The following is a 23,752-nucleotide window of genomic DNA, read 5'->3' as shown; positions in this document are numbered from 1 at the left end:
CGGTTCCGTAACCCCTACCCCGTCGCCGACATACGCCTATGCTCCGACCGTACTCCGGCGAGTCAACCCAGCGAGTCAACTCGGCCGAATCATCGAGTCAACCGGCCAGCTTTAACCTCCTATTTTCGGAAATTTTCGAAAAATACATATAAATTTCGATACCTTGCTCTATTAGTTCTTGATATTTATTTTATCCTATTTTTGATATTCTGAGCGTTTCCTTTCTTTATTGTTTCAGGAAATGGCGAGATAGCATATTAGAACGTTTAGTGGACCATTTTTTTTTGTAGTATTTCCGTTGTTGCTACATTTTCTTTTCTTCAATACATTTATTTATTTAGATTGGTCATGTTCATTTATTTTCTTGTTTGAGAAATCAATAAAATATTTTATTTGTTCCATTGATTTCAATTTACTTCTGCGCAATCTATTGCATGAACCTACTCGTACCAATTTTTAGAACTTGCGAATGTAGGAAATGGCCAGCAGACCCCCAAGACAAAACCGCAACCCGCGTTACGCTAATGCCGATCGCGAAGAGAGACAGGAGAATCGACAGGAGAATGGACCACCGCCTGCAGTTAATCTAAGCCAAGCTGATCTTATGGCCATAGCCACCATAGTGGCCACGACACTGCAAGGGTTGGGAAACCCAAATGCCAATCAACCACCTCCACCCACCACCACTGAATGGAATCAAATTTCATTATGAATCCCCCCGAAAGAACAGATGTCCGATATTCAGAGGGGACGCTGATCCCGAAGTTGGCCAGAGTTGGCTAAAGAGTGTCGAGACTCAGTTAAGGCTTTTGGAAGTCCCCGAGGCACTCAAAGTGGATGTGATTGTGCCTTTCCTGGAAGACAGAGCAGCTAAATGGTGGGAAGCAGTCTCGCCAGCCATGATCGCTGCTGGACCAATCACATGGCGAAACTTCCGAGAAACATTTCTAAAACAGTACTATCCGGCAGAGGTCAGATTGCAGAAGTTAAGTGACTTTGAAAATCTCACTCAAGCTCCAGACATGTCAGTAGTGGAGTACACGTCTCAGTTTAATGCCCTTGGATCTTATGCTCCGGCCATCATGGCGGACGAAGTTTTGAAGCTGCACCGCTTCAAGAGAGGATTAAACAGTAGAATCCAGTCAGCCTTAGCAGTTTATTAGCCCGCCAATTTTGCAGATCTTATGGGCGCAGCTATCCGAGCTGAAACCGACATCCGCCGCAGGGAGGGAGAGAATAAGAACAAGCGACCCCATGCCGGTCAGTCTTCTCAGAGCGGTCAGAAGTTCAGAAAGCCAAACCAATCAGGCGGACCTTCCTCAAGGCAAACCTCAGCGGCCAACCATCAAGGACCCAAGCCATGCCCGAAGTGCGGTTTCAGACACCCCGGGGAATGTCGAAGAGCCAGTGGTGCGTGCTTCGGATGTGGGGAAGCAGAGCACAGGATCGCAGATTGTCCTACGGCCGCCAACCAAGCAGCTGGGCCCAATAAGGGAACTGGGCCGAATGTGGGAGCTAACCCCAACAAACCAAAGGAGAATAAGCCTAATGCCAGGGTGTTCGCTATGAACCAAGAAGAGGCGGACGACGCCAATGAAGTCGTATCAGGTACCATCTTACTTCAAAAAGTACCTGCTTATGCATTGTTTGACTGTGGTACTACACACTCTTTTGTGTCTAAAAGGTTTGCTAAGAAAGTAGGACTTAAGCCCGAAATCTCTAACTGAACCTTTTCGGATAGCCACACCTACGAGTAAGACCATAGAAACTCATGAAATTCACAAGGATTGTAAGATCGGTATCGCTAATCAGACTTTCAGTGCCGACTTGATACAATTGGTTATGGTCGATTTCGACATCATTCTAGGGATGGATTGGTTAGCCAGTAATAATGCCATAGTGGACTGTAAATGGAAAAGAGTTAAGCTCCGAACCCCAAATCAGGCAGAGATCGTGTATCATGGTAAATCCAAGAAACAAAAATCACTCCTTTCCGCTTCCCAGGCATGGAAGGCCATGAAATCTGGAGAAGACACCTATCTAGAAATGATCAACGAAGTGCAAGGAGAAGTCGAAATGAGGATAGAAGACATCCCAATAGTATGTGAGTTCCCGGATGTTTTCCCAGAAGAACTCCCAGGGACAGTTCCGGACCGCGAAGTTGAGTTCGAAATTAATCTGGTTTCTGGTGCAGCACCAATCTCTAAAGCACCTTACAGGATGGCACCAGCCGAACTCAAGGAATTAAAAGAGCAACTCCAAGAATTGCTGGACAAAAAACAAATTCGACCTAGTGTGTCCCCATGGGGAGCGCCGGTACTCTTTGTGAAGAAGAAAGATGGGAGTATGAGATTGTGCATCGACTATAGGGAACTGAACAAGATCACTATCAAGAACAAGTACCCTCTTCCGAGAATAGACGATCTATTTGACCAGCTCAAGGGAGCCGCAGTCTTTTCTAAATTGGATCTGAGGACTGGATACCACCAACTGAAGGTCAGGGCTGAAGATATCTCCAAAACAGCTTTTCGGACAAGATATGGGCATTATGAGTTCACAGTGATGCCTTTTGGGTTGACCAATGCGCCTGCAGCCTTTATGGACCTAATGAACAGAGTGTTCAAACCATTTCTGGACCGGTTCGTAGTGGTATTTATTGATGACATCCTCATTTATTCTCCCAACGAGGAAGAACATGAAGAGCACCTCCGCCTTGCACTACAGACACTGAGGGAGAAAGAAGCTATATGCTAAGTTTAAGAAATGTGAGTTCTGGCTTAAGAGTGTATCCTTTTTAGGACATGTGATCTCGGAAGCAGGAGTATTAGTGGATCCCAAGAAAGTTGAGGCAATTACAGAGTGGCCAAAACCTAAGAACGCCACAGACATCAGGAGCTTTCTTGGACTGGCAGGTTATTACCGGAAGTTCATCGAAGGTTTTTCTTCCATAGCTATAACACTGACTAAGCTCACTCAGAAGAATTCCAAGTTCATCTGGGACGAAGGTTGCGAGAAAAGTTTTCAGACATTGAAAGAAAAACTTGCATCCACGCCAGTGCTAATCTTACCTACTGAAGATAAGGAATTCACCATCTACAGTGACGCATCTAAGGAAGGTCTGGGATGCGTACTCATGCAAGAGGGAAGAGTGATCGCCTATGCGTCAAGGCAGTTGAAACCGCATGAAAAGAACTACCCTACGCATGATCTTGAGTTAGCAGCAGTTGTATTTGCCTTAAAAATTTGGAGGCACTATCTCTATGGTGCCAAGTGCGAAATTTTCACAGATCACCAGAGTCTCAAGTACTTGTTCACCCAAAAAGAACTAAACAGTGAGGCAAAGGCGATGGATCGAAATATTGAAGGATTACGACTTGACTATAAGTTACCATCCAGGTAAAGCGAACAAAGTGGCCGATGCTCTGAGTCGGAAAAATGGAGGCAAGATCACTCTAGCTTCCCTCTCGGCCCAGCCATGTCTGCAGGAGACCGTCAAGTTAAATCAGGACCGAGACCCCGAGCTAAAGAAACTTAAGGAGCAAGTCGAAAGCGGGAAGTCTCACGATCTACAAATTGATGACAAGGGAGTCCTATGTATGAATGGACGACTGTGCGTACCAGACAGCGATAACCTTCGCCAAGAAATATTATCAGAAGCACACAAGTCCAAGTTTTCAGTCCATCCAGGCAGTAAAAAATGTACAGGGACCTTAAGGGTAATTTTTGGTGGAATGGAATGAAAAGAGATGTGGCAGAATTTGTCTCAAAATGCCAACTGTGTCAACAGGTCAAAGCAGAGCACCAGCGACCTGGAGGATTATTGCAACCTTTGGAGATACCCGAGTGGAAATGGGAGCACATCTCCATGGACTTTGTGGTAGGATTACCAAAGTCAAGGCAAGGTCAGGACGGAATATGGGTAATTGTAGATAGACTTACAAAATCTGCACACTTCCTACCCGTCCGTATGAACTACAATCTGGACAAATTAGCTACACTGTACATGGACAATATTGTAAGACTTCATGGAGTACCAGTGAGCATCCTGTCTGACAGAGACCCAAGGTTCGTCTCGCGCTTTTGGAAGAGCTTTCAAGAGGCCATGGGAACGAAAGTAACCCTAAGTACGGCCTATCATCCTCAAACCGATGGACAAACGGAGAGAACCATCCAAACTTTGGAAGATATGCTGCGAGCATGCACTCTTGAATTCAGTAGCAATTGGAGCACTCATCTACCTTTAATTGAGTTTGCTTACAACAACAGCTATCACAGCAGCATCGGAATGGCCCCATACGAAGCTCTTTATGGAAGGAAATGTCGATCACCACTTTATTGGGATGAAGTGGGAGAAAAAGCAGTAGTAGGACCCGAGCTCATACAGATAACAGTAGACAAGGTTACAGTTGTCCGAGAAAAACTCAAGGCAGCTCAAGACCGACAAAAGAGTTGGGCAGATCTGAAAAGAAGGCCAGTGGAATTCAACGTGGGCGATAAGGCCTACGTAAAAGTCTCGCTTATGAAAGGAGTTGTCCGATTCAGCAAAGCTGGGAAGCTGAACCCCCGTTATGTAGGACCCTTCGAAATTCTGGAAAAGGTGGGTACACCGGCATACAGATTGGCACTGCCGCCAAACATGTCAAGAATTCATAATGTTTTCCACGTATCCCAGCTACGGAAATACATCTCGGATCCAAGCCACGTGTTGGAAGTAGAACCGCTCATAATCGAAAGTAACTTGGGAGAAGAGTTGAAGTACGAAGAAGTTCCCATTAGAGTCGTGGACACCAAAGACCAAGTACTAAGGCGACGAATCATTCCCTACGTCAAGGTGCAATGGTCTAACCACACTGAAAGAGAAGCCACATGGGAGCTGGAAGAAAGGATGAGGAACCAGTACCCGTACCTCTTCGGAGACCAAGCCAACCCAAGTTTCGAGGACGAAACTTCCCATAAGGAGGGAGGGATGTAAAATCCAGGATTTTAGATTTTATCATGATAATATTTTGTACCAAGATTTGCGAGATTTTCGGAATTTGTGATGTGGCATTTTTTTGGAACTCAAGAATTTAAATAATATCGTGTATATTTTTTCGGAATTTGAGATATGCAGAATTATACCGGATATAGATCTAAGATTTGATATACATGGATAAAGATTTAAGCAAGAAGATAACCCAATCTTGGAACTAAAAATCTTGAGGATTTTATCATGGGATTTTCGAAAATAATATTGAAAGAATATTAGGGAATTTTCGAAAATCATAGATAAAGGGAAAAGTTTACACGATAAATGCAGCTTGGGAAAGATTTAACTACCAGGATTTTAGGAAAATAATCAAAATCTTATTTGTGGAAAAATACTACTAAATTTCGGGTTTAAGTCAGCAAAATTTTGGGATTTAAGAAATATAATTGGGAAATAAAAAGTCTACCGAATATTGGAAATTAGACACAGAAGTCAAAATTTTTCAGGCTGGACATAGCATAATTTCGAAATTTATCCAAGGGAAGGATATCAAGATTTCGAAATTTATCATCCAGGATCAGGAATAAATATTTAGATTTAGATCACGATTCTAGATGAAGATTTGATTCAATTCAAACGTGCGGATAAACTCGATCGAGATAGCAGCCAACCCCTATAAATAGGAGGGCCTATGAATCGAAAATTCACACCATTTCTACTCCAAATTTTCGAGCTCCTCTCCGAGTTTTCTTAGGATTTTCGAGAGCTTGCTCTCTCAGTGTGCGAAGAAGCGAAGCGCTGCTGCAGTCCCACCCCGAAGCTAGGGTTCGAATTTCCAGTGCAGGATTCCCCTCTATTCACGTTTTTCTACGATATGTAAGGTAAGTGGGCTTGTTTTAAATGTGTAATTTCGGTGTATGCATTTTTGGTATTTTCGAAATTTCGGTCGAGTACAATTCTTCTTCTACCCCTTCTGGCTACGATTTGTGCATGAATCTCAGTGTCAGGTCAAGGATACGAATGTAGTATGAGTCAATTTATGCATGGTGTGTGTGTGTGTACGTATTTCGAATTTTATATGCATGTTGTTGTGTACTCGAACGGCCCCCACTTGCTGAGTATTTCCCAAAATACTCACCCCTTACAACCTTCCCAGATAAAGCCGAAGATAAATCAGAGGAACAGGTTGAGGAAGAAGAGTCGGATCAATTTTGGGGCTGGTAAAATTATTTAAATTTCGAGAATTTTGCTGCAAGGATTTAAGAATTTTAGTAGGTTTATTTTAATTGTAAACGCTTCCGCAATTTATTCAATTTATTCAGTTGTGAAGACAATGGTTGTTTTTGCGAATTTATGAAATAAACTGGTTTCGGTTTATACTGTGCTATGAGGCTGGTTGTTTTTCGATTGTGTGGTTGATGAACAACGCCGGTGTCAATCCCGAGTTTCGGGGCGTGACAATAATTCATTGGTTGATTGAATAATTAACCATTTCTTTTTGTTGGCACGAGAAAATACTTATCATGAATCCACTGATTTCTGCTGCTTCCGTTATTGCTGCTGGATTAGTTGTAGGGCTTGCTTTTATCAGACCTGGAGTTGGTCAAGAGACTGCTGCTGGTGATTAAGAAAAAAATTAAATTTCGACGTAATTATCTTTCGATATTATCATTTTTCTTGTTGAAAGGTGGTGAGAGCACTTAGTAGAAATTAAAGTTTTGATGTATTTATCTTTTGATACTGTTATTTTTCTAGTTTAAGGGTCGAGTTTTCAGAGCAAGATTAACCTCGAGGAAGCCTATATGCTATCCGAGTAAAAGATCGTCAACAAGAACATAATCGTACATTGGATTCGTATCCAAGACTCGTATCATTTGATGATGCCATGTGAATGGCCAGAGCTCAAATGACTTGAGCCCGAGCTCGAGTGGCTCAGACGACAAAAAAAATAGTACTCAAACTCGAACTCTATCGAGTGGGATTTTCTGAGGTTGAATGGGAAATTTTATTTAGAAAGAAGCTCTCAAATGTTTCGAATTTGAAAGCAAATTTATATGGATAAAATGTATTCCATAAACTGCGTGAATGGTTAAGCCTCAAAGTTCATTAATCATTGGACTATCACAACTGAAAAGCCAAAAAAATCAAGTACTTGTCATGGTAGTAAAGCATATACATTTTCCATTTTTTGGAAAATTATTCCTCCATTGATCATGCTGTAACATCATGAACATTCAAATAAGAAATCAGATAACCCGAATAGATTCCATTAAATGCGAAGAAGGCGCAGATTCGTTCTGCCCCATTATTGAAGTAGTTGGAGCTGAGCCTGAAAGTGAAAGATCCAATTCAAGATGATCAGTTGCATCTGGAGAGTTCGAACTTTTCGACATACCCGAAAGCTCATCGGAGTTGAAGTTGAGAGATTCATAAGCCCAAAAGACATTTTTCTGGGAAGCATTGTGAAATGGATTCATGTCCTCGTGAAATTCTTGACTCAATTTGGAGGAATTTTTCCTCCAAACCGGCATCATGTTCAGTCTGATGCACTAAACTGATATCTCCAACCTAAATCAATGTTATACTAAAATGCAACATTAGAACTAATAATATGACAGAAGATGTAGAACAAAAAGAAGTCATATATATACGGGCTGTTTTGAGCTCGTTTTACCATATCGAAAAGGCTAGAGCGTCGTTTTTTCTGGTTGATGCTGCCCTGTCGGAGAAAATACTTCTGAGCATGGCTAGCAACTTGAGTTGGAGTCCTGGAAGTCACAAAGTTTCTTGAAATCCCCCTCCAATCTCCTTTCCCGAGCTTCTCGAGTCCGAGTAGGAACATGCGATGTTCCTCTTCTCTCCATGGAACTCCTAACAAACCAAAATCAACAACCAAACATCAACGAAACATGAAAAAAAGTCGAAAATTACCATACAATGTGATTTGAACCATCACTACCTTTCTTTCTTTCGGGTGCTCGATCTAACGGGCCATCGGATTGGTAGCCAGTTGATGTCTTATCAGAATTCTCACTGATGGAAAACATCGACGAAGATAAGGAGGTTGAAGGAGATAAGGGCGATATAGAGGATAAGCAATCCAAACCAAGACTTTTCTTGATACGAGTTGAAAAGACGGAGGAGATGTCAATTTGGACACCAAAAAGCCTAACTCCACCATTAGGCTCTTTGGAAGAGGTGTTGCAAGTTCTTGAATTGTGGCCAATATTCCCACAATGTGAGCATTTTCTGCCCATTTTCACCCGCATAACTTCAAAAGTTTCGCAGTCGAAACACCGAAAACGCTCATAGAATGCACCCTAGGTGTTTATTTTGTGAGATAGGGAGGGAGGGAGGAAGGATATATACTACACTAGCTAGTGTGTGTGTTTGTGTGTGTGTGTGTGTGTGTATTATATGAGTTTACATGATTGGATAGATATTGTTTTATATTGGATTTTTTTTACCCAACTTGGATCCTACAATTTATAGCAACTATAACCAAATCTCATCTCACTCTTTTATTGGTAAAAAAAGGTTTTGTATTCTTGCAAGGAAAAAAAATTATCTTTGCTCCAAAAGGTTAAATCGCTCACCTTAGGTGCCCCTCACCCCCGGCCCGACAGGATTGTGAGAGGAGGTAAATCATGGTGACTCAGCCAACCAGCAGCAGCTAGACCTTATGCTACGGCCCGCACAAGGAGCTCCCCCTCATTGGAGGGAATTTAACTCCCATACTGCCGCTTGCGAAACTTGATCCCTTGGTCATTGCTCTAAGATTCACTACTGCTGATCAACTGAGCTAAGCCCATGCGGGGAAAAAAAAATCATCTTTGACCTCGCATGTGATAGTATCGGGTCATGTAGATCATCAAGGTTTAGTCGTAATCGAATAAAATCGGAGTATTAACATGACATCGATAATATCGATATTTTTTTATGACTGGTATCGACATCATCTAACGTAATGCCTGCAATGACAAGTGCCAATATCATCAATGTTTGATACCGTACCTCAACGAAGAAAAGACATGATGAAAAGAAATACACATTTATTGGGCTAAGATTAAATTTAATTTTGACGAATTACATTAGCCATTAACAAAATAGACAAAATTAATTACTAAATGAATATTCAATTTTCACAATGTAAAATTCATTAAATAAATTAATGTGGATATCGATAGTCTACAGAGATTTTTAAGGTGTGGTCAGTATCTAGGTGCTTGTGTCAAATATAAGAACGTAAGACAAATTCAAACATTAGAAAATTCGCATGTGATATGTTGTTATCTTATCGTGTCCATTTTTGTGCTCACTAATAAGTTTACACTCACCTATATATATATATATATATATGTTGTTCTCTCATCGTGTCCACTTTTGGAGAGTGGATGTTCGAGACACATGACTGGAGACACAGAGTTAATATCACATAAGATCAAGTATTCAAGTCCCAAAATAAGTTTTGAAGACGCTTCACAAGGTAGAAATGAAACGTCTGCCCTTTTTATTGCTTAAAAAGTATTAGAAATTTTTTTTAAAAACAGTACTCAATTTCGGCCATGAGCACATAACACCTAAAATATTTTACAAAATATTTTACCCCTTTAAAATAAAATCTCAACCAACTAGCCTTTTAAAAATCAAGTGCAATAGTCATAAAATGAAATCGTCAACTGTTTTGCCCAACCTAAAAAGCAATAAGTTTGAAAAGTATAGCTCATACTAAATCTCTAAAAAATCCATCAAAAAGCATAAATAAATAGTCTTAAAATCTTTAACATAAATCATGAGTCATAAGTCGTAAATGCGGAAAAAAGTAGAAGCGCTGGTCCTCGGGTTGTGTGCACCTTCAGCCCAGTCAAATCATCCGTCAAGACCTCCCTCAACCTCACCTGCATCCATCACACCTAGTGAGTCTAAAGACTCAACACACCATCATCTTTATAGCAAGTAATACGTAATACAGTTAACATATAACAGTGAAAAATACTTGTACTTAAAATATCGTTTTCATGAAGATGCATAAACTTCAATCATGAACATTTTCGTAAACCTTTTATGATGCATGAACTTTAAATAGAAACATTTTCATAATGATGCATAAACTTTAAGCATAAACATTTTCATGACATGCATAACATAAACCTTAACCTTTCTTTTTTCCTCAACATGACATAACATAAAACCTTTTTCATGATCATAAACATTTTTCTTTTTCTTTTTTTTTTTTCCTTTTCCTTTGTTGAATTCAGATCGTTAATTGTGACTTTCCTTAACCTTAAAAAGTCGATGGATCCATCTACATGAAACCGCAGTACTGGGCGGCGGGGGACACCAGCAACACTCTCGCTGGTCAACTGGGCCCTGGCCTATCCTCTTTCGAATAGAATACGATCGTCGGGGCTCCCTCTGGGGCTTTTTCCCATAAATGGGCTCCCTCTGGGGCCTTTTCCCCTCGCGATATTCCATTCTTACCGTTACCACATGCCATTACCACATATTCGTAATGATGAAAATACGATCGTCGGGCTCCCACTGGGACCGTCACCCTCACGATATCTCCAACATTATCGAATTAGTTACAATTAATTCACTTCCTTCAACGTTTACATTCTCATTACTTTATAAAAATCATGCATAACATATAATTTTGTTTTGAAACCAATCATGCAGCATGTCTTTTAAATGTATTCCTTAAATAATAAAAATCCCATAGACATTTAAAAATCATAATTTAATCATGAACATTTCATAAACATTTAAAATAAACATAGTATCATAAAAATATCATTCAGAGCATTGCCATGACGTTTACTAATTTTTGGTGTAAAAAGACCGTTTTACCCCTGGACTTGACATTTTACGATTTTGACTTTTTCTTAATTCCATTGACTCTAACATGTCCCAAATAATTGCTTAAGCTTACATGATTTTTTCCATAATTTTATTTAGTTTAAATATTAGACTTTTTCATTTATCTTTAATTAGTTGTTTTGAAGGTGTTTTAATCCCGAAAAATCCCAATCTTTAATATAAAATTCCTAAATTCAAAATTTAGTCTTTTTATATTATTTTAGCCCTTATGAACCATGACTCGACCCCCGTGAGCCGTTTTTCAATTTTAATAGTTAAAATCCCTAAATTGACACATTAACTTCGACCCCGAGCCAACTTTCGATTTTCACGAGTTACCCCCGAACCATGTTGATCCAAAACTTGACCCACATCATAAAGTACCCTACTGGACCCTTAGACCACTAAGAGCCCATTCCAAAACCCAAAAACGTGAACCTCCCATGCACCCCTATGCTGGCCGATAATTGTATTTTGCATGGAATCCAAGTTGCGAACCTATGGACCATGCCATCGCTCCAGACCCTGAACCGACACCTTGTGCACTTCTCTAGGACCCTGAGGACTCGCCCTAACCCTGCCCAGCAAGCTTGGACCGACCCCTTCCCTCCCAGCAAGCTGCGCGCCTCTGCACGCAAATCTGCCAAGATTCTCGGGTATAGTCCTAGCATGGCTAGGACTCTTTCCCAACCCTACTCGAGTCCTAGCTTGGCTAGGACTCTCGCCCTGACCCATGACAGCCCCTGGCCGAGCCCTGGCCCGAGCCAAGACCATGCCCGCCTTTCCCTTATGAAACCCGATCACCCCAAGACCTCGACAGCACTTACGGTTAGGGGTGGGAAAAAATACCGAAATACCGAAAATTCGTACCGAAAAAAATACCGAACTTACCGAAAAAATCGGTATACCGAACATTTCGGTAAGTTCGGTATACCGAAAAAATCGGTATACCGACATTTTTTCGGTATACCGACAAAATTTTCGGTGTCGGTAGGGTACCGGTATGAAATTTTTCCATACCGAAAATTCGGTATACCGAATGTGCGGTATACCGAATTTTCGGTTTCGGTATCGGTATGGCAAAAATTCCATATCGATATTTTCGGTACGATATACGGTACCGTAGTTCGGTACGGTATACCGTACCGTATCCACCCCTACTTACGATTTCCTGATATTGGCTTGTTTCTTTGGTGATTGCCGTGAGTCTAGTGAGTGTTTTAGGACCTTAAATCATGCATAAACACTACTAGTTCATACCTAAGACCATGGCAGCCCCTTTACATGATAAAACCATGAGTTTGCATAAAAAATCTTAAGTTTTCCCCCATGTGCATGTCTTATTCCGAAAATACAGAAAAATAAATCATGTTCTTCATGCATACAATAATTAAAACAATAATATGATATGATAGATGAGAAAAAGGAGATGTATGACGTGCCTTTGCATTTTATACACACGAAAAACCGTTGTCGACGAAGAACGGGACGAGACCTAGGCTTTGTTTTCCCTTGAACCTTCAAAAAAACCCTTGAATGTGATATGTATGTGTGCCGTGTGTGTAGAGTGGTTGGGAGAGAATTTCAGAATATAGGGAGAGGGAGGCGTGAGTTTCAATTGCAAAGTGTAAGGTTTTCTATGTGTTAAATAGTTTTAAATAGCTAATTAGTTTTCTAACTAGGCTCAGGCCTATCAAGACATTAAATTGAGCCCATTAGTTTAATCCTATGATTTAAATAAAATATTAACAAAGTTTTTGTTAAAATAAATTTGTGAATTTATTAGTCGGGTTGCCAAAAAGCTCGTATTTTAGTTGGAAAACCAACACCGATAAAATTTAAGTCCCGGCGTATAAAATCACCTCAAAACCCCTTATTTTCAAAAATATGAAAAACCATCAACCATATTTTAAAATAATTAAAAATAATTATTTAATAAAAACATTTTACGTTTTTCAGCCATCGGTCTCCGTTCTTCGATCGCAACTTGAATATTCCTTAAAAATACAATTTTATGCATGATGATAATAAAATCATATTTAACATGTAAGCATGTATGTCACATAATCAAATAGCAATTAAAATCAGTTATACTCATTTTCCATTATTTCCTAGATTTGCATGCAGTTGAATTACATCGTCTTAATTTTGGGCCTTACAAAAAACGTGAGTAAGGCTAAACTTATCCTTGATAACATTATTATTGATGATGTTCTATTTGTTGATAACCTTGAAATATAATCTGATAAGCATCAGACAGTTATGTGATCATAATTATTCGGTTGAGTTTAACAAACATATAGTTTTGATATATTACTCTCCCATTGTATCCACTTCTGTGCCACCAATAAAACGATACTTACCTATTCAATGTATAATTTAACATCCGATAGCTTATATATGATCAAACACTTAATTTAGTAATGAAAAATGCTGCAAAAATCCAAATACAGCTTGTTCAGTTGACGTAAAATTAAATATCTTATGATGTTAAAATATTGGATACAAAATAGAGGTCAAAATTAAATATTTTATGATGTCTTATTTAGTTAGAGTGTTAAACCGTCTGACAAATTAAGAAATAAAAAATTATAGACGTAAAAGGACTACAACAAAAAAAAGAAAAATATGATTCATTCAAGAAATAGATAACCTTTTTTGGGTGTTTAAGAATTAGTGGTATTCCTTCAAATGATTGTACTAACTATTAAAGATAAGCAATCATGTGTTTCGTTTATCGTTTTATCAAAAATTTATGTAAAATCCAATTGGTACGCACTACACAAACATTAGTGTGCACGTGATATATACATGCATAGTAAAAATTTTGTATGATAAATAATTACTATGTAAGTACTAATAAATTATATACGAGTATACGATTTTTTTTTATAAATTTATGTATAATCCAATTGGTTCGGGTCTCTTATTATACGAGTATACGATTTTTTTTTTATAAATTATTTAACAATAGTTCGTTGAAAAATTTAATGTAATATTGTATACTTTTGTTTAAAATATGGCCGATGATAATTAAAACTTTTGGTGGAGCTTTCTATCACTTTCAACTCGAAAATTTTAGATTTTTTAAAGTATTTTTATTTGTTATTAAAATAAATGATTTCTAAATTGTAATGAATAAGAAGGGTAGACTTTTCCTCTGAAATAAGGTGATATTTACATAACAGTCATGGATATGTTTCACAAGACAAGACACCGTTCCACCCTTGAATTTTCTACATTAAACGATTAGTTATTTTGTTCATTCGATATTTGACACAAGTTTTACAAATAATTAAAGTCGTAAATTATGATATTACCCATATATATTAATTTATCATCACTACATCCTACCTCATTTATCATCATATCCCAAAGTTAAAAGCTGTTAATGAGTCCAGATTAATAATATCGAATATGATACACCAAATTAGATGTTACATTTGGACTGAATGAACTTTCACGTATATGTTACATTTGGACTGAATGAACTTTCACGTATAATTTGACTTGGATAAACCAATTTAGTGTCACGCCTCGAGTCCAGACCCACGCATGCGTTACTGTACAATGAGCTCCTATAGCAACTTCGTATTCTATATAAAAAATTTTAAGATGTGGGACAAGGGTATCACAATCACCCCTATTTCAGAACGCGACGTCCTCGTCGCGGCCTGACCTACTCGATCCACCAGCATCGAGAATCTAGAGCTGCTCCTACAAGTTCAAGAGATGTCTCCCGTCATCTAGCATTTTGCCCCGCAGGTTCAAGAGGTGGCTCCCTGCACGTAGCATTTTGTCCCACATAGCACTTATTTCCCGGTGTTCCTTGCTAGTGACCGGCTCTGATACCATTTTGTCACGCCCCGAGCCCAGGCCGGCGGCTGCGTGACTGCACAATGGGCCTCTATAACAACTACTTCGTATTCGTCCTCGTTTTATGAAAATGATTAACCCAAGTTGCTATAGAAGTTCATTGTAAACCTATTATAGACTTATTTTAAATTTAATTTTTAAGATGTAGGACAAGGGTATCACATTTAGAAACATGGATTTCAAAGTTTAACAAAATAAAAAATGTTCATAATTCTATTGATACAACTCATACCCAATGCACCTAGCCCGAGCTAAACCTCGAGTCTTGAGAGAGACAATGTCCTACAGTCGACATTTGAGTAGTGATACGTTAACCGCCAGAGATACGAGGAAGGCGCCTCAAAAAAGCCCCGCACCTTTCCCAAAGGAGATCGAAAAATGGTCTACTGGAGGATCGAGTCTGCACGAAAACCGAAGTTGTTTTGAGCAAAAGCACAAGAGAAACAGCACTAGATGTGAATTGAGGTAGTATTTGTACTTGTCAATGGAAAAGAATGGAAAGAGAGAACCTGTCATGTAGCATCAAGATCCACTCCAGGACCTATATTTGCAGATGCCACGACGCTCTTCTGCGAAGGAGTCTCGAATGGATTTTACCATATAACAAACCGCTGAGACTTGATTCAATTCAGCATCCTTCTCCTGAGATAAATTTTTGAGATAAAAATTGTTCTTGCAAGAAGATCATAGCAGAGAAAGTGGGAAAATATTAAAATAATACATTTCTAGCAAGTCAAATACCAATTCAGTCAGACGGTCTTCGAAGCTCCTCATATTTCCATCACTTGGCATAAATATTTTTCTATAAGCCGCTCGCAAGCTCTTTATCTAGAAGAGAATAGGTAGATAAGGTATTAAACAAATATATATGCCGTTGTTTGATTGAGAAAGTAGATGTGAGATGCTACTTATTCTGATGGGTGACCGTGGACATGAAAGAAATTTGCTAGATTGGAAATGACAGAGAATTTTGTTTTCATTTTCATAATTGTTTTTACCACGTCTAACTTAGAATCAAAGAGAATTAATCATTATTATTATGGAGAAAAAAGTAGCTCTGGAGTCAAAGGTAGCAAAAGGAACTACATGTGAAGGAAAGTTCCATCTAATTTCAGTTTCAAGAAGGTATTAAAAGTCAAATGCAGGTAAAAATCTACAAATACTGAGACTGAAACTGTAATGGAGAAACAATCGAAGCATAATATATTCATAAGGAAAAATGGTTACTTAAACCAACCTCTAGAACTGAAAACCCACGACGGTGCAGACCTTCCAGATTTAATCCACGCAGTTCAGCTCTTTCACCAGAGACCATTGTGTACCTTGGTACATCTTGAGAAACCTTCAAAATCCATGAACAAGCACTGGTTAAAAACCAACTTTTTGTCATCAAAACAGCAAGTCTGAGACAAATTCAAATGAACTAGGTGGAGAAGACGATGTGTTCATTTAAAGCTCGAGTTCTAAATGAGCCATCTTGGAATGTTGGTGCAGGTTTTGCATTTTTAGGCTCAAGCTATTGAAATGACTATTTCTTCAATTATCAAGCTTGCAGGTTAAAAATCAAATATATTGATATTGCAATCAGAGGTGTGATGTACACTGCAATACAGTAATATCGCAATTTTCTGTTCTCAACTAGGACTAAATATGCAGGCACGAGTAGTGTTGGCTGGATTAGCAGGTGTTACAGTCCAAAATATTCATGGGGTCACAGAAAATATTGGAATGTAAATCTAGAAAATATTAATTTATAAATAGGACGGTTCTTGAATAATTGTAAAGATAAAATATTTGGAGAGGGGTGAGATGTAGATCCTCTTTGACTATCAGTTTATGGTTGTGCTGAGTAGAATATGGGATTTCAATTATTGTAGGTATGCATAAAGGATTGGATTAAGTATCATCCAAGCACTGCCCAACTTTATGCTGTTTTTTTTTTAAATCGTGAGACGCAATTCTGTGATATTTATAACTCGTACAAAGGTGTTAGTGGGCAGTATGGAGTGATACACAATATGTCTTTTTCTAGTCGAGTTTTGCTCAGCGTAGTGGTTATCAGCTCCATATCAGATACTTTAGTTCAAGTTGAACTCCTCAATTCATTTCTCTGCGTTCAATTTCATACAGCTTGTTGGAGATCAGTCTTCGGTCACTACATTAACATTCAAAAGTATTCAACTTATGATAACTCTTATTACTTGATTGTGATTAGCTAGATCAATTTCATTCATCATTTAATCTCTCAGTATATCTTCCAAATTAAAGAATAATGATTGCATTCAAAATCACGGAGATCCATAAGAGTTTCAAGCCCTTCAGAAATGGGTTCTTGGACAGGGACTTTATGTTCAAATTACGTAATTGCTTGTCATTATCAGTTTATCTATTATAACATCTAATTCCCGATGTGTCAAAACACTATACGAAACAGACCAAATCCCTCAGCGTCCCCAATTCAAATGAAATAAGAGAAGATGATGCGACAAAATTTGACAAGATTAGAGAACGATACTCACCACAGAACCACCACCAATGAAAGAAAAAGAACCAATATGACAAAACTGATGGATGACACTTGCCCCAGCTGTATGAGTGTAGTCCTACAAATAAATCATTTATACCACCTTGCAATCCCATGAACAAGCTAATTCTGTCTGAGAATATTTTGACAAATGCAATGACAAAGGGGAAAAAGACAAAAAACTAACCTCCACGGTAACATGTCCAGCCAGTAGAGTATTATTTGCAAAAATATTGTTATTACCCACTTTGCAGTCATGGGCTATGTGACAAGATCCCATAATAAGATTGTTATCGCCAATCACCTGTTCATGAGATTATTATGATAGTTACTGCAGCAACTAAGAGAAGGGCTCTTTCACATTTCAAAGCAAGGTATGAACAAGCAAGAGTAGCAAGTATGACATACTGTTCTGTCACTAGGCCTCGAAGATCGATGGATTGATGCATGTTCTCTGATCTCATTGTTGTCACCAATTTCAAGGAAGCACTCAGTCCCTAGCTAAGATGATCAATTAAACTACTTTAGAGACTGGCGAACAATAAAAAGCAACCATGAACCCCGTCCCAACCAAAAATGGCAATTCAATCATACAGTAAGAGCAAGAGCAGGAGATCATCAAGCACGACTAGGTCAAACTTAAAAAAATCATAAAGGCAGCAAGTGCGTCTAACCACATTCCACCAACCTTGTATTTCATATCTTGGCATTTAATCCCCAACACAGCATGATGTCCAATAATATTGTTACATCCAATAAATGTTCTACCTGGAAGATCATCCCCAACTATTGCACCCCTGCCACACACAGCGGACACTAGAGTTAAAATAGAATGAAGGATATAACCATCGCTCAGTTTAATGCCACAATGTCAGCTTACATCATCAAAATGCAGTCATCCCCTATTTCTGTATGTCCAGACACATGGCTCCCAGGGCATAACTTACAAGCATTCCCCAACTTCACCGAAGGGCCAACTGTACAAAAAGGGCCAATTGAAACACCCTACATTCAGACAAAGATTCAGCAAACTTCACTCTCCTCGAATATATCGAAGACAAAGTTAAAATTGCACTTTTAAGGATTCTCAAATCTTTGCCAAACCCTGATATTAAAGGGATGAACTACCAGACATCTAAGCCACCATCTCTCGAAAACAATCGAAATGACGAATTACAACACCCAGACAGCGAATTTCATACCTGGCCGAGAACCGCTTCCGGATGAACAACCGCAGAGGGGTGTATGAAACTTGGTTTTGTTCCTATCCCAGTGCAGCTCAATCCCTCTTCTTCCTTAGCATCTGCGAGCAAAAACAACTACGTAAATCAGTGATACACTAAACCCACAAAAAGGCTTCGTGCCGAATATACGAAACTGGAGAGTGAAGTGCAGAAGAATTGGAGCTTGCTGACACCAAAAGAAAATGGTCTGCGAATTCTTAAGAGTGAATTCATATGGCCTCAATTTTGAGCAGATTTCCAATCGTATACGCAGGTGGAGTGACGAATCGAGCTCAATAACTCGTGATGTTGGGAATACTTATGTACACCTGTTTCTTTCCCCATTTCTCGAGGCTTGTTCGATCAAGATATCTTTTTGTTGCAATTCTCGACTACTTCATCCGAACATCAAATTGATCAAGAGCTTTGAACATGAGACATAACAGTTCCGACATTTCCACCAAAAATATTAGAATCTAAGGGAGAGTTTCCAATGAGGGTTTAAATTTATGAATTACTAAGAAGGTAAAAAAGCAAAAGTAGGTAAAAATGGAAAGATAAATGAGAAATTGCAGTCTCTTTGATAAATAATTTATTCTAATACTAACTGAAATCACTTTAGCAGAATCAAAATTTTCGTACCACTATTTTTTAAATTTCAATTAAATTAACAAGAAATTAACGCTGAATCCGAGTTTAAGTACAATGACACCGACACGACCATTTGTGTAAACTCTTAGCACAACGAACTTTGGTGTTACTATATATACTTTTATAAATGAAAAATAAATAAAAACTTGTTTTTATAAATTTACATCTTATTCATATGTATTTTATCCTAATAAAATATTTTTTAATTTATATTTTTGAAATTTTATATTAAATAATTATATAACTCATGTCATAAAAATTATTATAAAAAAAATTTTAAGTTTTAAAATTTTAATGTAATCTCGATAAAATCATAAAAAATATTGTTTTCGTTGACATACACATCGTATATGCATATTAATTTTTTTTATATAATTTTTGTGTAAAAAATATGTTATGTTATCAAGATATCGTACTTATAGATTATATACGACTTACTTAGTTAATTTGAACTTTTAGATACAACAAAGTTATCTAATAAATATTATGAAAATTAGAACTGTAAAGAAATTTTGGTGTCGCATTGACATCCAATAGACGAGTGTCAACTCAACGGCATATACAAAAGCCGACATAGTTGGTGGACATCACGTAAAAACTGATAATTAGTTTTGTTATGTTGTTCACCAATCATGCTCACTTCTGTGCCCGTCATTGAGGTGACATTCACTTAGTAGATGTACAATTTTAATATACTTCATCGCATCTAATAGACGAGTATCAGCTCAATGGTGGACGCAAAAAATTTACATTTCAAGAAAATCATCAATTTTTTTGGGTTTATAAATAAAAAATAAATCAAGAAATTTCATATTTATTTATTTATGTATGAGAAAATTATGATTTCAGTATTATATTTATTTATTTAGTTGTAATTTTGGTCATATATAACGGTAAATTGCTCATAAATACCTAAAATCAAACCCAAATGTGCTTTCACTCCTTGTGTCAGTATTAATATGTTTCAACTCTCTAACCTCTTTCATTATGTGTTTAAGGTCCCTACTTGGTATCAAGTTACAATGATGCCCTCATTATTTTTCAAAAACCTTGAAATACCCTTATATGCCAGTTACAATGATGCCCTCATTATTTTTCAAAAACCCTGAAATACCCTTATATGGGCATGTGTAAAAAATGAAAATCATTCCCTAGAAATCCAAATGGATCGGCTCTCATTATCCTCTACCCTTAAACACTCCTCTTTTCCCATTGCCAATGAAAATACAAGGAAAAAATTGTGGCCAAATCCTTTGAACGACTAAACAAGATTAAACTTTGCACCCAATTTTTCTTCGTTGTATGCAATCTCTTGTCACTTTTGTCCTTTAATTTTCTGTATAATGGAAGTTGCTGGAGTTGGGTCATCATCGAATCTTACGTTTCTTGGTACCTGCAAGTTCAATAACCAACTCTTTGTGTTTTCGATTTTCAGTGGGTGTAGTTTGTTTGATATTTTTGTTAGTCTTGGGAAAAAAAACGAGGAGATTAATCCTCAATCTATTACTCTGCAATACCTAGCTCCCCAACATAAGATGTACATGACGTTGAACGATGATGATGATGTTCTTAATATGATCCATCTTCATATGTGTATGAAGCTTACAGTGATTGAACTGTTGGCAGAGAGAAAAGAACAGATTGGAGGTGAAAAATCTGTGGAGAGGTAGTATCGTTATTTAACTTTATGTTGTATGTTGTGTTATTTTGGTGTGTTTTTTGTGTTCATATTGCACTTTTTTTAGTGATAATCCTGAAAGTTAAGAATACAGTGGTTTTGTGTTGTGTATTTGTTAGACTAATTCAAGCAGTAGTCTATTTTGTGTCATTATTTCCATTTGACTAAGTATACTGATGCCAAAATTTTCAGTATCTATTGTAGTACTATGTTTTCCATTAGAAAACTTAGTTTTTACCTATTTATTACTGAATATATGGTTATGATATTGGTAAGGGTTGAGGAAGATGACACACATTCCAGTAGTGATAACGAGCTCGAAGATGCCCCCGTACAAAATTCTATTGACGCATGCTTTCATCGCATCCGAGGCGAGGGGCAAATATTCAAGGATGCTGCAGAATGTAGAACCTATATTAAAAAGTATTCGATTGCTACCAGACGTTCATATTTATATAAAAAAAATGATCGAGAAAAGATTATCGCTATTTGTAGTGTAAAAAGTTGTAAATGGAGGATTTATGCTTCTCGACATAAAGCAGACAATCTATTTGAGATTAGAAAATGCAATTTACAACACTCGTGTGGAGAGGATAATTTACGTAGTTGTAACGTCCCAGATTCGACGACTGTCCTCAATGTATCAAGACGAGTCTTTTCAGCGTGCTTATGTCCTCACTCACACGCACCCTGGGAAACTTCCAGGGAGGTCACCCATCCCAAAATTTCCCCAAGTCAAGCACGCTTAACTTTGGAGTTCTTATGTGATGAGCTACCGAAAAGAAGATGCACCTTCGGATATGAGTAGTACAAATCAAATCTTTTAAGCCCTCTTCAACTGTATAGTCCATTACATTGAACAGTCTCGGAATCCCTCTCATTCCGGTGTGGGATCGATTCATTCATGTTCCCTCCACCTAGAAGCCTGCCAAGAGCCGCTCATTGTCCGTGCAACCTATGGCACCGGCGATCACCCCCCGCCCTTTTCGGCCCCGGGCCTCACATGCCCACCAGCTTCCGCTTGGTTCGTCCCCGAACCACACCGTACTAAGAGAGGTCAGCTCTGATACCAACTGTAACGTCCCAGATTCGACGACTGTCCTCACTGTATCAAGACGAGTCTTTCCAGCGTGCTTATATCCTCACTCACACGTACCCTGGGAAACTTCCCAGGAGGTCACTCATCCCAAAATTTCCCCAAGTCAAGCACGCTTAACTTTGGAGTCCTTATGTGATGAGCTACCGAAAAGAAGATGCACCTTCGTGATATGAGTAGTACAAATCAAATCTTTTAAGCCCTCTTCAACTGTACAGTCCATTACATTGAACATTCTCGAAATCCCTCTCATTCCGGTGTGGGATCGGTTCATTCATGTTCCCTCCACCTAGAAGCCTGCCAGGAGCCGCTCATTGTCCGTGCAACCTATGGCACCGGCGATCACCCCCCGCCCTCTTCGGCCCCGGGCCTCACAGTAGTATAGGGCATCCTAGAGCTGATGCAGCTTGGGTTGCTAATGTATTGAATGATAAATTGAGGGGAGAGCCTTCTTATCGTCCTTGTTCAATGATGATGGATTTACATAGAGACTATGGAGTAGAGATATGTTATCGCAAGGTGTGGAAGGGCAAGGAAATAGCGATGCATGATATTCACGGTTCAGAAAAGGGCTGCTACAATAGATTGAGATGGCATTGCCAAGCTGGTAGAAAAACAAATCCTGGCAGTGTTGTTGAATGTGAGATAGATCCGATAAATAATAAGTTTAAACGATTATTCATTTGTTTTAATGCATGTGCAGTTGGTTTTGCTACTGGTTGTAGACCGTTGATATTTTTGGATGTCACTCACATAAATAATAAATACAAAGGAAGTATGCTACTTGCTGCGACAAAGGATGCCAATGAAGATCTTTTCACTTTAGCATATTCTGTAGTAGATGCAGAGAATGATTCTAATTGAGAATTGTTTTGTTATCATTTGAGATGTGTCATACTTACGCACCACACCATGGGATTCGACAGATTCACTTTTTTTCTTAGACAGACATCCTGAGATTATCAAGCTATCCAACTTTTATTTCCAGGTAGTCATCATGCGTATTGTTTGAGGCACTTGGTCGATAATTTTGTGAAGACGGTTAGTAATTAATTAATGTTTTTTGTGTGTATTATATGATTAAATAGTTTTAATGTATGTACTGTTATTAGAAATTTTTTTATTAATTGTCTTTTGGTCATTACAGGTGTTGCGAAGTTATCCTCTACATAACAAAAAACATTGGTCATCGGTATTCAAAAAAGCTGCCTATACCCCATCACAACATGAGTTTTCAGAGCACATAAATAACATCTTTGAGTCAATGCCACTTGCAATAGCATTTATTCAGAAGTCTGGGCCTGAAAGCTGCGCTAATGCTTTGTTTCGTGGAAATCGTTGGGGTGTTATAAATAATAACATCGCTGAATGTTGGAATAAATGGGTTAAACCAGCTCGTTATCTCCCTGTTGTTTCTATGGTTGACCATATATGTGTGCAAATAATGAATATGATGCACCGACGAAGCGAAGCAACATTAGGCATGGTAAAATAATTAAGCCCAGCAAAGGAGAAGGCTGTTATGAGCACATACATTGTATCTCGCACCTTGAGAGTGCACCATTCATGTGGTTGGAAGTTTGAAGTAATTGATGGTGATAAAACATGTGCTGTTGATTTGAATGAATGGACTTGTTCATGTAGATCCTGGCAGATCCATATGCTCCCTTGCAAACATGCTTGTGCTGCTATAGAATCGAAGTCAATGTCGGTATACGCCTTTTGTGATAAATTTTTCAAAGCTGATATGTATCGTCAAACATACAACGGGATTATTAATCGCATACCGACATTTGACATGTATGAGTTTAATGGCGATGAAGGATATGTAATCAATGCTCCTGATGTGCGTAGTAAGCCAGTTCGTAGAAGGACT

General features: G+C 38.4%; 3 protein-coding genes across 5 annotated transcripts; 1 reads left to right on the top strand and 2 right to left on the bottom strand.

The window, feature by feature from the left end:
- Positions 1 to 1,842: 1,842 nt before the first annotated feature.
- LOC142504875 (uncharacterized) lies at positions 1,843 to 6,597 on the top strand. The gene is made up of 6 exons (XM_075617719.1): positions 1,843 to 2,293; positions 2,799 to 3,098; positions 3,397 to 3,716; positions 3,788 to 3,919; positions 4,385 to 4,896; positions 6,561 to 6,597. The coding sequence occupies exons 1-6, from the start codon at positions 1,843 to 1,845 to the stop codon at positions 6,595 to 6,597; spliced, it is 1,752 nt and encodes a 583-aa protein (XP_075473834.1).
- A 524-nt stretch (positions 6,598 to 7,121) lies between these two features.
- Positions 7,122 to 8,361, bottom strand: LOC142506067 (transcription factor MYBS3-like). Of its 2 annotated transcripts, none has more exons than XM_075619207.1 (3): positions 7,929 to 8,361; positions 7,644 to 7,840; positions 7,122 to 7,553 (listed from the first exon to the last, which is right to left on the bottom strand). In XM_075619207.1, the coding sequence occupies exons 1-3, from the start codon at positions 8,236 to 8,238 to the stop codon at positions 7,506 to 7,508; spliced, it is 555 nt and encodes a 184-aa protein (XP_075475322.1). In that variant the 5' UTR covers positions 8,239 to 8,361; the 3' UTR covers positions 7,122 to 7,505. The 2 variants fall into 2 exon arrangements, with proteins under 2 accessions (XP_075475322.1, XP_075475321.1); XM_075619206.1 differs by having other exon boundaries at positions 7,122 to 7,537; positions 7,929 to 8,358.
- Positions 8,362 to 14,849: 6,488 nt separating this feature from the next.
- LOC142505886 (putative acyl-[acyl-carrier-protein]--UDP-N-acetylglucosamine O-acyltransferase, mitochondrial) lies at positions 14,850 to 18,968 on the bottom strand. 2 transcript variants are annotated; one of them, XM_075619023.1, is made up of 11 exons: positions 18,607 to 18,968; positions 18,431 to 18,531; positions 18,109 to 18,233; positions 17,917 to 18,025; positions 17,637 to 17,729; positions 17,416 to 17,532; positions 17,224 to 17,307; positions 15,942 to 16,046; positions 15,446 to 15,532; positions 15,214 to 15,346; positions 14,850 to 15,104 (listed from the first exon to the last, which is right to left on the bottom strand). In XM_075619023.1, exons 1-10 carry the CDS (start codon positions 18,683 to 18,685, stop codon positions 15,227 to 15,229), a joined length of 1,020 nt encoding a protein of 339 aa, XP_075475138.1. In that variant the 5' UTR covers positions 18,686 to 18,968; the 3' UTR covers positions 14,850 to 15,104; positions 15,214 to 15,226. The 2 variants fall into 2 exon arrangements, with proteins under 2 accessions (XP_075475138.1, XP_075475139.1); XM_075619024.1 differs by having other exon boundaries at positions 18,109 to 18,205; positions 18,607 to 18,624.
- Positions 18,969 to 23,752: the final 4,784 nt, after the last annotated feature.

This window comes from Primulina tabacum, chromosome 10, assembly GCF_025594145.1.
Source record: "Primulina tabacum isolate GXHZ01 chromosome 10, ASM2559414v2, whole genome shotgun sequence".
Lineage (NCBI taxonomy): Eukaryota > Viridiplantae > Streptophyta > Magnoliopsida > Lamiales > Gesneriaceae > Primulina > Primulina tabacum.
Note: the sequence above shows the minus strand (reverse complement) of the source record. Positions and strands in the feature narration are given on the sequence as shown.

Bases quoted from the DNA above. Each gene is read 5' to 3' on its own strand.
- LOC142506067 (XM_075619206.1), bottom strand. From the start codon at position 8,238: ATGCGGGTGAAAATGGGCAGAAAATGCTCACATTGTGGGAATATTGGC. The intron at 7,841-7,928 runs GTAGTGATGGTT...TTGGTTTGTTAG, and splicing joins AGCACCCGAAAGAAAGAAAG to GAGTTCCATGGAGAGAAGAG. The intron at 7,538-7,643 runs GTAAAACGAGCT...ACATTGATTTAG, and splicing joins GCTCTAGCCTTTTCGATATG to GTTGGAGATATCAGTTTAGT.
- LOC142505886 (XM_075619023.1), bottom strand. From the start codon at position 18,685: ATGAATTCACTCTTAAGAATTCGCAGACCATTTTCTTTTGGTGTCAGC. The intron at 18,234-18,430 runs GTATGAAATTCG...GTCTGAATGTAG, and splicing joins CGGAAGCGGTTCTCGGCCAG to GGTGTTTCAATTGGCCCTTT. The intron at 15,347-15,445 runs GTATTTGACTTG...AATTTATCTCAG, and splicing joins AAGACCGTCTGACTGAATTG to GAGAAGGATGCTGAATTGAA.
- LOC142504875 (XM_075617719.1), top strand. From the start codon at position 1,843: ATGGTCGATTTCGACATCATTCTAGGGATGGATTGGTTAGCCAGTAAT. The intron at 2,294-2,798 runs GTGTGTCCCCAT...TATCCTTTTTAG, and splicing joins CAAAAAACAAATTCGACCTA to GACATGTGATCTCGGAAGCA. The intron at 4,897-6,560 runs GTACCCGTACCT...TGCTTTTATCAG, and splicing joins GAAGAAAGGATGAGGAACCA to ACCTGGAGTTGGTCAAGAGA.